The sequence below is a fragment of the Phoenix dactylifera genome, chromosome 15 (assembly GCF_051530095.1).
Source record: "Phoenix dactylifera cultivar Ajwa chromosome 15, Ajwa_hap1_PhDact_Kaust_v1.1, whole genome shotgun sequence".
NCBI classification, from domain to species: domain Eukaryota; kingdom Viridiplantae; phylum Streptophyta; class Magnoliopsida; order Arecales; family Arecaceae; genus Phoenix; species Phoenix dactylifera.
The window spans coordinates 409,136-420,672 of NC_143204.1; the positions used below are offsets into that span (position 1 = coordinate 409,136).

The 11,537-nt window shown below is 38.3% G+C and overlaps 1 protein-coding gene across 1 annotated transcript; it reads left to right on the forward strand.

Moving 5' to 3' along the window:
* The first annotated feature begins 244 nt into the window (after nt 1-244).
* Nucleotides 245-3,319, forward strand: LOC149751180 (uncharacterized). The gene is made up of 2 exons (XM_089927584.1): nt 245-932; nt 964-3,319. The coding sequence occupies exon 2, from the start codon at nt 1,495-1,497 to the stop codon at nt 3,163-3,165; it is 1,671 nt and encodes a 556-aa protein (XP_089783710.1). The 5' UTR covers nt 245-932; nt 964-1,494; the 3' UTR covers nt 3,166-3,319.
* The last annotated feature ends 8,218 nt before the right edge of the window (nt 3,320-11,537 follow it).

Below are 11,537 nucleotides of genomic sequence, written 5' to 3' on the forward strand. Positions count from 1 at the left end.
AGCAAAGTGTGGATTGAGTCGACCCAAAGGTTGATTGGGTCGACCCCGGCACATCAAGAAATCATTTGGCACACTCCTGCAAAAATGGCACAAATGAACAGTGAGTTGGGTCGACCCAAGGTAAGCATGAGTCGACCCAACCTTGAAAAACCTCAAAAACACAACTAAAGAATGCTCTCTGGATTTACTGAGAGGGTCGACCCAAACAGTGGTTGAGTCGACCCAAGGTTGAGTCGACCCCAAACCCTGAGAGGGTCGACCCAAAGGCAAGACAGAAAGACAGACAGAAAATGGTTCTCTGGAATTACTGAGAGGGTCGACCCAAGAAGAAGTTGAGTCGACCCAAGTGGACTTTGAGTCGACCCAAAGAATGGTTGGGTCGACCCATGGGAAGGAAGGCTGAAATTGAAGTTTCTGTGGTTTCTGAGAGGGTCGACCCAAGGAATGTTTGAGTCGACCCAAGGCAAAGTTGGGTCGACCCAAGGACAGGTTGAGCCGACCCAAACACGGGCTGAACAGTAACGGCTAGTTCTGCAACTGTACTTTTTGTCCTTCCCAAGGTGAGTAACGGCTAGTTTTTCAAATCTAACCATTGGGACTTGTCCTAAGAAGGTGGGAAGCTATTTAAAGGGGCACTATTCATCAGAGAGAACAACTTTTGAGTGGAATATCAAAGAGTACCCAAGAATACAAAAGTGCCCTAATCTTCTTCATCAAGAGCTTCATTCAAGAATCAAAGAAAGGGATTGAGCAGATTCAAAGAGGCATCAAGAACTTTATCCCCCTTAAAGAGTGAAGCATCCTTGACAAAGAAGAGCAAAGCGACTTCAAAGCGATAAATACTTTCTAACTCTTCCTTGTAGCTTATATTGTTTCATATGCTCATTTAGGAGTTTGAATCTTTCCTTTTGTTTATTAAACACTTTGTAAAGGTTCGTTGGTGAGCCCGCAAAACCAACAAAGGTTCGTTGGTGAGCCCGCAAAACCAACAAAGGTTTTTGGTGAACCCGGAAAACCAAAGTGTAAAGGTTAGTTGGTGAGCCCGCAAAACCAACAAAGGTTTTTGGTGAACCCGGAAAACCAAAGTGTATAGGTTCGTTGGTGAGCCCGTAAAACCAACAAAGGTTTTTGGATTGTGAGCCCGGAAAACAATCCAACTGTAATCCGCGAGATTATAGTGAATTCCCAAGGGGACGCTTGGGGAGTGGACGTAGGTGCTAAGGAGAGCACCGAACCACTATATATTGTTGTGTTTGTGTTGTGCTTGTGTTTCCATTTACTCTTGCATCATCTTCTACTCTTGCGTTAGTTTAACTCACTCAAATAGCTTAAGAAAGCATCCACCACACTTAATTAAGAAAACGTTTAAAGCACCAAAATTTAGAAGAAACCAATTCACCCCCCCCTCTTGGCTTGTCACCTTGGGCAACAAGTGGTATTAGAGCTAGGTGCTCTAATAGTGCTCATTGATCTAACAATCAAGAGTTAAAGATCATGACAACCCAAGTGGGATGTGCAATGAGTGAGGGGCAATCCACAAATAGACCACCTCTATTTAATGGCACAAACTACACATATTGGAAAGCTAGAATGAGGATATTCATTCAAGCTTCGGACTATGAACTGTGGCAAATCATCACTAGAGGACCTCACATACCCACACTTAACATAGATGGCACTATCATACCCAAACCAGAAATGGATTGGAATGAAAGTGATAGAAGATTAGCACAGTTAAATGCAAAAGCTGTAAATACACTTTACTGCTCTTTAGATGTAAATGAATTTAATAGAATATCCACTTGCACCACCGCCAAAGAAATTTGGGATAGACTTGAGGTCACACATGAAGGGACCAATCAAGTTAAGGAGTCCAAGATAAACATATTAGTACACAAGTATGAACTGTTTAAAATGGAATCTACTGAGTCCATAACTGATATGTTTACTCGTTTTACTGATATTATAAATGGGCTTAAAAGTTTAGGAAAGTCTTATTCTAACTCTGATTTGGTGCGTAAAATTCTCAGGTCTCTACCAAGGAATTGGGAGGCCAAGGTAACCGCTATTCAAGAGGCAAAGGACCTCAACACACTGCAGTTAGAGGAGCTCCTAGGATCTCTCATGACCCATGAGTTGACAATGAGGCAAAATTCAGAAGATGAGGTCAAGAGAAGAAAACCCATTGCCCTAAAGACTACCACCCCTAGACAACAAACTGAATCGGAAGATTCAGATGATGATGAAGATATTGATGAAGAAGGGATGGCAGTGCTTGGGAGAAAATTCAGAAGATTCATGAGAGGTATGAATAAGTTCCATAAAAAGAAACCCTTTCTTAAAGGTAACTCAAGCAAAGAAAAGGTTAAGGATAAGGAAAAAGAAAAGGAGACTCCCATTTGCTATGAGTGTAACAAACCCGGGCATTATAAGATAGATTGCCCAGATTTGAAGTGGATGGCAAGAAAGTTGAAAAAGAAGAATTTTATGGCCGATTGGAGTGAAAGTGAGGAATCAAGTTCGAAGGACGAAGATCATCAAGACACGGCCCAAATATGTCATATGGCCAATGACGATGAGGTAGATTCTGAACTTGACTGTGATTTTACTGTTGATGAATTGCATGATGCATTCTTAGAACTCATGGAAGAACATAAGAAAGTAATTAATAAAAATAAAGCTCTAAAAGAAGAAAATCAATCTCTCATTAAAGATAAGATAAAACTGTCTCATAACTATGAAATATTAAGTAGGAAACTTGAAAATGAAACCAAAAATCTAATTGCTGAAAATGTCAAGCTAAAAGAAGATGCTGAAAAATATAAATCTTTGGTAGATAGATTTACTCTTAGTTCTACCAAATTAAACTTGATTCTTGATAGCCAAAAAGCTGTATATGATAAGGCCGGTTTAGGGTATAGAACAAATAGGAAACAAAAACTCTTAAAGAATATTTTTGTAAAAGCTAAAAGGAAAAATATTACTTGTTATTGTTGTAATAAGATAGAACATAGAGCATATGAATGTAATTTTAGAAAGTCTAGTCAAAACAGATCAAGTAATAATCAAAAGATAAAATTCAAGAAAGTTTGGGTTCCAAAAGGAACATGGAGTACTAACCCTAAAGGACCCAACTTAGCTTGGGTACCTAAAGGTTCTTCTTGATCTTGATTGCAGGTGTGTCTTGCAGCTGATAAAATGGAAAAATGATGGTATCTAGATAGTGGCTGTTCAAGACACATGACCGGTGACGAAGATCAATTTGTCACCTTGGAACCAAAGAAAGGTGGAGTAGTGACCTATGGAGACAATGGTAAAGGGTATATCATTGGAAAGGGTAAAATTTTCATTGCTCCATCTATTTTTATAGAAAATGTTTTATTAGTTAAGGGTTTGAAACATAACCTTCTTAGCATAAGTCAATTTTGTGATAAAGGATTTAAAGTTACATTTGAAGCATCTGTATGCATAATCACAAATCCTAAAGATAATAGCATTGTACTTGTAGGACAAAGGCAAAGAAATATTTACTTAGTAGATCTTCATGAGTTAGGCAAGAAAAATGGTTTATGCTTAATTACTAATGAAGAAAAGAAAATTGAAACTAGTTGGCTTTGGCATCGAAGATTAGGACATGCTAGTATGGAATTAATATCAAAACTAGTTAAGAAGGAATTAATAAAGGATGTGCCAAAATTGAGTTTTGAAAAGGACAAAATATGTGGACCATGTTCATTGGGAAAACAAACTAAGTCATCTTTCAAATCGAAAAACGTAGTATCAACAACTAGACCATTTGAACTCATACACATGGATTTATTTGGACCTACTAGAACTACAAGTCTAGGAGGAAAGAAATATGGACTAGTTATTGTTGATGATTTTTCAAGGTATACATGGGTTTCATTTTTGGCACATAAGAATGAAGCATTTTCAGAATTTTTGAAACTATATAATAAAATCATAAATGAAAAGAAACTCACCTTAGTAGCCATTCGAAGTGATCATGGTACTGAATTTGAAAATCAACACTTCGAGGAATTTTGCACTAAAAATGGAATATCACATCAATTTTCAGCACCTGGAACGCCTCAACAAAATGGGGTTGTTGAAAGGAAAAATAGAACATTGGCAGAAATGGCACGCACAATGTTGTGCGAGTCAAATCTTCCAAAGTACTTTTGGGCTGAAGCTATAAACACCTCTTGCCATATTCTAAATCGAGTTTTAATACGACCTATAACTAAGAAAACTCCTTATAAACTTTGGAAGAATAAGAAACCAACTGCAAAATATTTTAAAGTGTTTGGATGTAGATGTTTTATCTTAAATAATGGCAAGGAGGACTTAAGTAAATTTGATGCCAAGTCAGATGAAGGTATCTTCTTAGGATACTCCACATCTAGCAAGGCATACAGAGTATTCAACAAAAGAACCTTAGTAGTAGAAGAGTCAGTCAATATTATATTTGATGAGTCTGATAGTGAGTCTGCTAGGAAAGAAAATACTATTGATGATGATACAGGAATTATCGACTTTGAAAAGTTGAAAATTGATGACGTGCCAAATCAAGATAAGGGAGATGATTGCGTGCCACCACAACCCCAAGACGTGCCAAAAGAATGGAGGTATGCACATGGACATCCTAAAGATTTAATCATTGGTGATCCATCTCAAGGGGTAAGAACTCGATCATCTCTTAGAAATTTAAATGATTATCTTGCTTTCGTTTCACAATTAGAACCTAAAACTTATGAAGAGGCTGAAAAAGATACTAACTGGATAAATGCCATGCAAGAGGAATTAAATCAATTTAAAAGAAGTAATGTATGGACATTAACTGAAAGACCAAAGCATAATTCAGTAATTGGAACAAAATGGGTATTTAGAAATAAATTAGATGAAAATGGATTAGTTATAAGGAATAAGGCTAGACTTGTAGCTAAGGGATACAATCAAGAAGAAGGAATAGATTTTGATGAGACATTTGCTCCTGTAGCTAGATTAGAGGCTATTAGATTGCTTCTGGCATTTGCATGTTTCATGGATTTTAAATTATATCAAATGGATGTGAAGAGTGCATTCTTAAATGGTATTATTGAGGAGGAAGTATATGTAGAACAACCTCCAGGATTTGAAAATCATGAATTGCCAAATCATGTGTTTAAACTACATAAGGCATTATATGGATTAAAGCAAGCACCTAGGGCTTGGTATGATCGACTAAGTAAATTTCTGCTTGAAAATGATTTTTGTAGAGGAAATGTAGATAAAACTTTATTCATCAAAAGAAAGGACAAAAATCTATTAGTGGTGCAAATATATGTAGATGACATAATCTTTGGTGCCACTAATGATACTCTATGCAAAGAATTCGCTGATTTAATGCATGGAGAATTTGAGATGAGTTTGATGGGAGAACTAAGCTTCTTTCTAGGATTACAAATCAAACAAACCAAAGAAGGCATTTTCATTCATCAAACTAAGTATACAAAGGAAATACTGAAGAAGTTTGGGAATGAAAATCATAAGGGAATTGGCACTCCAATGAATCCTACTAGTAAGCTAGACAAAGATGAAAAAGGGAAAAGTGTTGATATTAAGCTCTATAGAGGACTAATTGGATCCTTGCTCTATCTTACTGCTAGTAGACCCGACATTGTATTTAGTGTAGGGATATGTGCTAGATACCAATCGGATCCTAAGGAGTCACATTTAAGTGCTGTTAAGAGAATCCTTAGATACTTAAGAGGAACTACCACCATTGGATTATGGTACTCGAGAGACTCCTGTCTAGATTTGCTTGCATATTCAGATGCTGACTTTGCTGGATGCAAGTTAGATAGGAAGAGCACAAGTGGCACATGTCAATTCTTAGGAAATAACTTAGTATCATGGTTTAGTAAGAAGCAGAACTCAGTGGCACTGTCCACAGCTGAAGCTGAATACATAGCTGCTGGTAGTTGTTGTGCTCAAGTATTATGGCTCAAGCAACAACTAGAGGACTATGGAGTCAAACTAGATAATATTCCTATTAAGTGTGATAATACTAGTGCTATCAATCTCACTAAAAATCCAGTTCAGCACTCTAAAGCCAAACACATAGAAATAAGGTACCATTTTATTAGGGATCATGTGCAAAATGGAAATGTATGTATTGAGCATATATGCACGGAAAAACAATTGGCCGACATATTTACCAAACCATTGAGTGAAGATAGATTCTGTATGCTCAGGAGGGAATTAGGCATATGTGATCCTTTTTATTAAAGAAATATAAAAGGGAGATAGTAGTCTCATGATACATTCCTCTAATTTCAAAAATCCCATGAAACATGAGTCAAATTTGTTATCTATAGATTTCTTACTCATGTATCATTGTTCCATAAAGAGTTTATAAGGATTGGAAGCAAGAAAAACTTTTTAGAAGCAAAAAGAAAGAGAAAAGAAAATTTCTGCACTTGGGTCGACCCAACCCAGAACATGGGTCGACCCAACGTTGAGTCGACCCAAGAAAAATCTTGAGTCGACCCAACGTCGGGACCCCACTGTTAAAAGGGGGCCCGAGAGCACATCTAGGGCACTGTTTGCCCTTTGTCTTCTTCCGAAAAGACTAGCCCCCACTCTCCAATCTCCACTAAACTCCTCCAAACAGTAGATTTCCTAAGGATCTTGGAGAAATGGGACCCAAACGAGCCGTAGCCAAGAGATCCGGAAGAGTGACCTGGGTCCAACAAGAGGAAAGGCACCCTACCGAGCCTTCTCCCGTGTCTCCAAGACGTGAGGCACGTGCGGAGGTCCCTCCTCCTCCTTCCCCCTCAGTGATCCTTACAAGATTTGCGGGGAGGCCGGTTACTACCGGGAGAAGGATCCATTCGGAGTTTTTCAATCAAGAAGGGTTTCGGATTTGGGAATGGATCCAAAGACAAGGTTGGGAGTATCTTTGCTCCCTAGATGTGGTCATCTACCCCGGGTTGGTACAAGAGTTCTATGCCTTCCTCAAGACTGGTATGGGAGGGCTTGTGTCGGAAGTTCGAGGGGTTCGGATCCGTGTATCCGAGGAGAGCTTGAGTGAGTTACTACACCTACCCTGCATAGGAGCCACTCCGGAGATGCCAGAAGACAAAATGAGAGCTCTGCAATTGATCATGGAAAACGAGAACTTCGATTTTTCTCAGAAGGTAATAGCTAGTTCTCTTTCCGCTGAGATGAGCTTATTGCTCAATATGATAAATAGGATTTTATTTCCGAAGACCGGGAGATTTGATCTCATCTCAGAGCGAGATCTAGCAGTTATGGAGTGTATGATTCGGGGGACTCCTCTAAATCTTCCGGCTATGATATTAAGGCAGATGAGGAAGGTGATGTGCAGCAACAGGGTATCACTACCTTATGGTATGATACTTACATTGATCTTCCGTCAGCATGGTTTACCTCTTGAGGAGGAGGCATCCAAGAGTCTGCATCACACGGACACGTACACTGCACGGACACTCATATGCATGGGATATGCGAAAGTGAACGGGCAGTGGATTCACACCGGTGCAGGCATTCAGGGTGAGGCACCAGAGGGAGAGGCACCAGAGGATGAGGATGAGGAGCCTATGGATCATCCTACTGCACCCTCAGAGGCTGGACCATCGTCATCCGCTCCTCCGACAGATACGGATGACTTCTGGAGCAGGATGACAGAGCTCATGACAGATCAGGCGAGGACTATTACTGACGGGCTCATGAGCCAATTGGACGCCCGGTTGGATGTCATGTCTGCTGAGATCAGTGATCTGAGGCAGCAGATAGGAGCACTCCGGAGAGAGAGAGAGACACATGGACCATCTGTGCCATAGGCTGCTGAGTCAGAGATATCGGCACAGAGTCATCCCGCTCGTCGTGCTCCATGCCAGACACAGTCTCACCAGGCTCGACCTCCCCTCGCCACGTATGCTAGGAGGATGAGGACTAGATCCCAGCCATTAGATTCCCCCTAGGCTGATCTTAGCGTCTATGTTTAGAGCCTAGGCTAGATATCTAGTTCTCACATGTATCTTGCTTTTCTCCTATGTATCTTGTTTTTATCTTATGTATCTTTAAATCTTGATTAAGGAACATTGTATCTGTCTTTGTTTTTGACATGAATGTATGAAAATGTTCCTATTTTGATCAATGAAGTTTGAAGTTTATTATTTATTGCATCTTTTCCCATATATATATTTTTGATGATAACAAAAAGGGGGAGAAGAAAAGAAAAAGTATTTAAGAAAAGAAAGAGTATTAAGAAAAGAAAGAGTATTCAATTTAAGTAAAGAAAGAGTATTTTATTTAAGAAGTAAAGAAAGAGTATTAATTTTGGGAGAAGTAAAGATATATAACAAAAAGGAGAGAAATAAAGATAAAAGTTATGTAAAGAAAAGAGAAATAAATGGGCAAACAAATTGAAAATCATATAAGAAAGCTTATACATCTAAGGGGGAGCAATTTGTAACAATGAAATTGACTAAATCAAAAATTTCCATCAAAGTTCAGAATTTGGCACATATAAATTCAGAATTTGGCACGCACCTCTCGCACCCCGATACATAACCTGAAACTCAGAGTTTATCTCAAATTTTTGAAGTTTCATTGCTAATGAATTATAAATGAAAGGGGGAGCAATTCAAAAAGTCAAATTGGCAACATTTGAATGATATAGGGGGAGATTTCACAAGTATATATGAAAAGCTGAAATTCAGCAATTTAATCCCTTTTATAAACTGATTTTAAAGACAAGTATCAATAGACTTATACTCTTTATTTTGTAATCATCAAAAAGGGGGAGATTGAGGATGATAGTGTTATTTTGATGATTAACAAGCAATTATCTAGAGTATGCTATAAGTTAAATTGATACTTCATTTATAAGTTCATTACTCTCAGTATATTTGGTTAATTGAAAATAGATACATGACCTTGTTCATTTGAATGAATCTAACCTTGAGAATGCAGCAAAGTGTGGATTGAGTCGACCCAAAGGTTGATTGGGTCGACCCCGGCACATCAAGAAATCATTTGGCACACTCCTGCAAAAATGGCACAAATGAACAGTGAGTTGGGTCGACCCAAGGTAAGCATGAGTCGACCCAACCTTGAAGAACCTCAAAAACACAACTAAAGAATGCTCTCTGGATTTACTGAGAGGGTCGACCCAAACAGTGGTTGAGTCGACCCAAGCTTGAGTCGACCCAAACCCTGAGAGGGTCGACCCAAAGGCAAGACAGAAAGACAGACAGAAAATGGTTCTCTGGAATTACTGAGAGGGTCGACCCAAGAAGAAGTTGAGTCGACCCAAGTGGACTTTGAGTCGACCCAAAGAATGGTTGGGTCGACCCATGGGAAGGAAGGCTGAAATTGAAGTTTCTGTGGTTTCTGAGAGGGTCGACCCAAGGAATGTTTGAGTCGACCCAAGGCAAAGTTGGGTCGACCCAAGGACAGGTTGAGCCGACCCAAACACGGGCTGAACAGTAACGGCTAGTTCTGCAACTGTACTTTTTGTCCTTCCCAAGGTGAGTAACGGCTAGTTTTTCAAATCTAACCATTGGGACTTGTCCTAAGAAGGTGGGAAGCTATTTAAAGGGGCACTATTCATCAGAGAGAACAACTTTTGAGTGGAATATCAAAGAGTACCCAAGAATACAAAAGTGCCCTAATCTTCTTCATCAAGAGCTTCATTCAAGAATCAAAGAAAGGGATTGAGCAGATTCAAAGAGGCATCAAGAGCTCCATCCCCCTTAAAGAGTGAAGCATCCTTGACAAAGAAGAGCAAAGCGACTTCAAAGCGATAAATACTTTCTAACTCTTCCTTGTAGCTTATATTGTTTCATATGCTCATTTAGGAGTTTGAATCTTTCCTTTTGTTTATTAAACACTTTGTAAAGGTTCGTTGGTGAGCCCGCAAAACCAACAAAGGTTCGTTGGTGAGCCCGCAAAACCAACAAAGGTTTTTGGTGAACCCGGAAAACCAAAGTGTAAAGGTTAGTTGGTGAGCCCGCAAAACCAACAAAGGTTTTTGGTGAACCCGGAAAACCAAAGTGTATAGGTTCGTTGGTGAGCCCGTAAAACCAACAAAGGTTTTTGGATTGTGAGCCCGGAAAACAATCCAACTGTAATCCGCGAGATTATAGTGAATTCCCAAGGGGACGCTTGGGGAGTGGACGTAGGTGCTAAGGAGAGCACCGAACCACTATATATTGTTGTGTTTGTGTTGTGCTTGTGTTTCCATTTACTCTTGCATCATCTTCTACTCTTGCGTTAGTTTAACTCGCTCAAATAGCTTAAGAAAGCATCCACCGCACTTAATTAAGAAAATGTTTAAAGCACCAAAATTTAGAAGAAACCAATTCACCCCCCCTCTTGGCTTGTCACCTTGGGCAACAGTATACATTGATGACATCATTCTTGGTTCTACTAATGGAGATTTATATGAAGATTTTACTAAGCTCATGCAAGGTGAGTTTGAAATATGTATGATGAATGAATTAACATTTTCTCTCGAACTCCAAATTAAGCCAAACAAGAAAGGGGATCTTCATTGACCAAAGTTAGTACACAAGAAAACTCTTAATAGAAGATTGGCATGAAGAAGGTATGTCTGTGACCCCATCTTGTAGAATTTGAAAAGGATGAGCAAAGTAGATCTATTGTTTTAAAGCTGTATTGAAGCATGATAGAATAACTATTTTATCATACAGCTAGTAGACCAGATTGTATACTCATTATGTGCCCTTGTGCAAGACTTCAATCTAACTTTAATGAATCATATTTTATTGATAACAAATAAATCATAATCTGAATTTTGATAGAAACAACCGTTTAAGATAAGTTGATTAAAACTTAGCTAACATGTCTTATTGATAATTATCTTAAGCAAATAGAATCTAAGCTAAATTGATTCTAAAAATAAAAAAATTGATTTGACCTTGATAAATCTTTCTATTGCCTCACATGCTTGTCCTTGAACCATCTTGGTTAATGAAACTATCTCTTTAGTTCAAGTGATATGTGCTTGCTTATATTTAGGCAATCTCTTGAGTAAAGTGACTCAACATGCAACTATTGTCATATCTTATATTGAGTCATCTAGTTAAAAAATATGTTGGATGAATGTTTTGTATCTTGAAGAAACTAATGACTTTCTTTCAAGAAAGAAAAGGAGTTTGTTAATAATGCAGGATCCTTGAGCAAGAAAATGAGATATCTCAACTTGAAGGATATCTCCATGTAAGATACAATAAACATTCACATGCAAACAAGAGAGAGGACCTTCTTCAGCCAAAAGTTCATACATAAGAAATCTAGTAGGTATTTGACTGAAGAATGCAGAATGAATTGGTAATTCTAGATACTTCTCTCATAAATTAATTGAGCAAAGTCAATAACTTAAATCTTATTATGGCATGATTAAGGTCTTTAATTATAAATTTTTGATATCATGTCTATATATATATATTGATTGACTTATACTTTTAGAAATTGTTTCATGGTTTGCCCAAACTAAAATATAT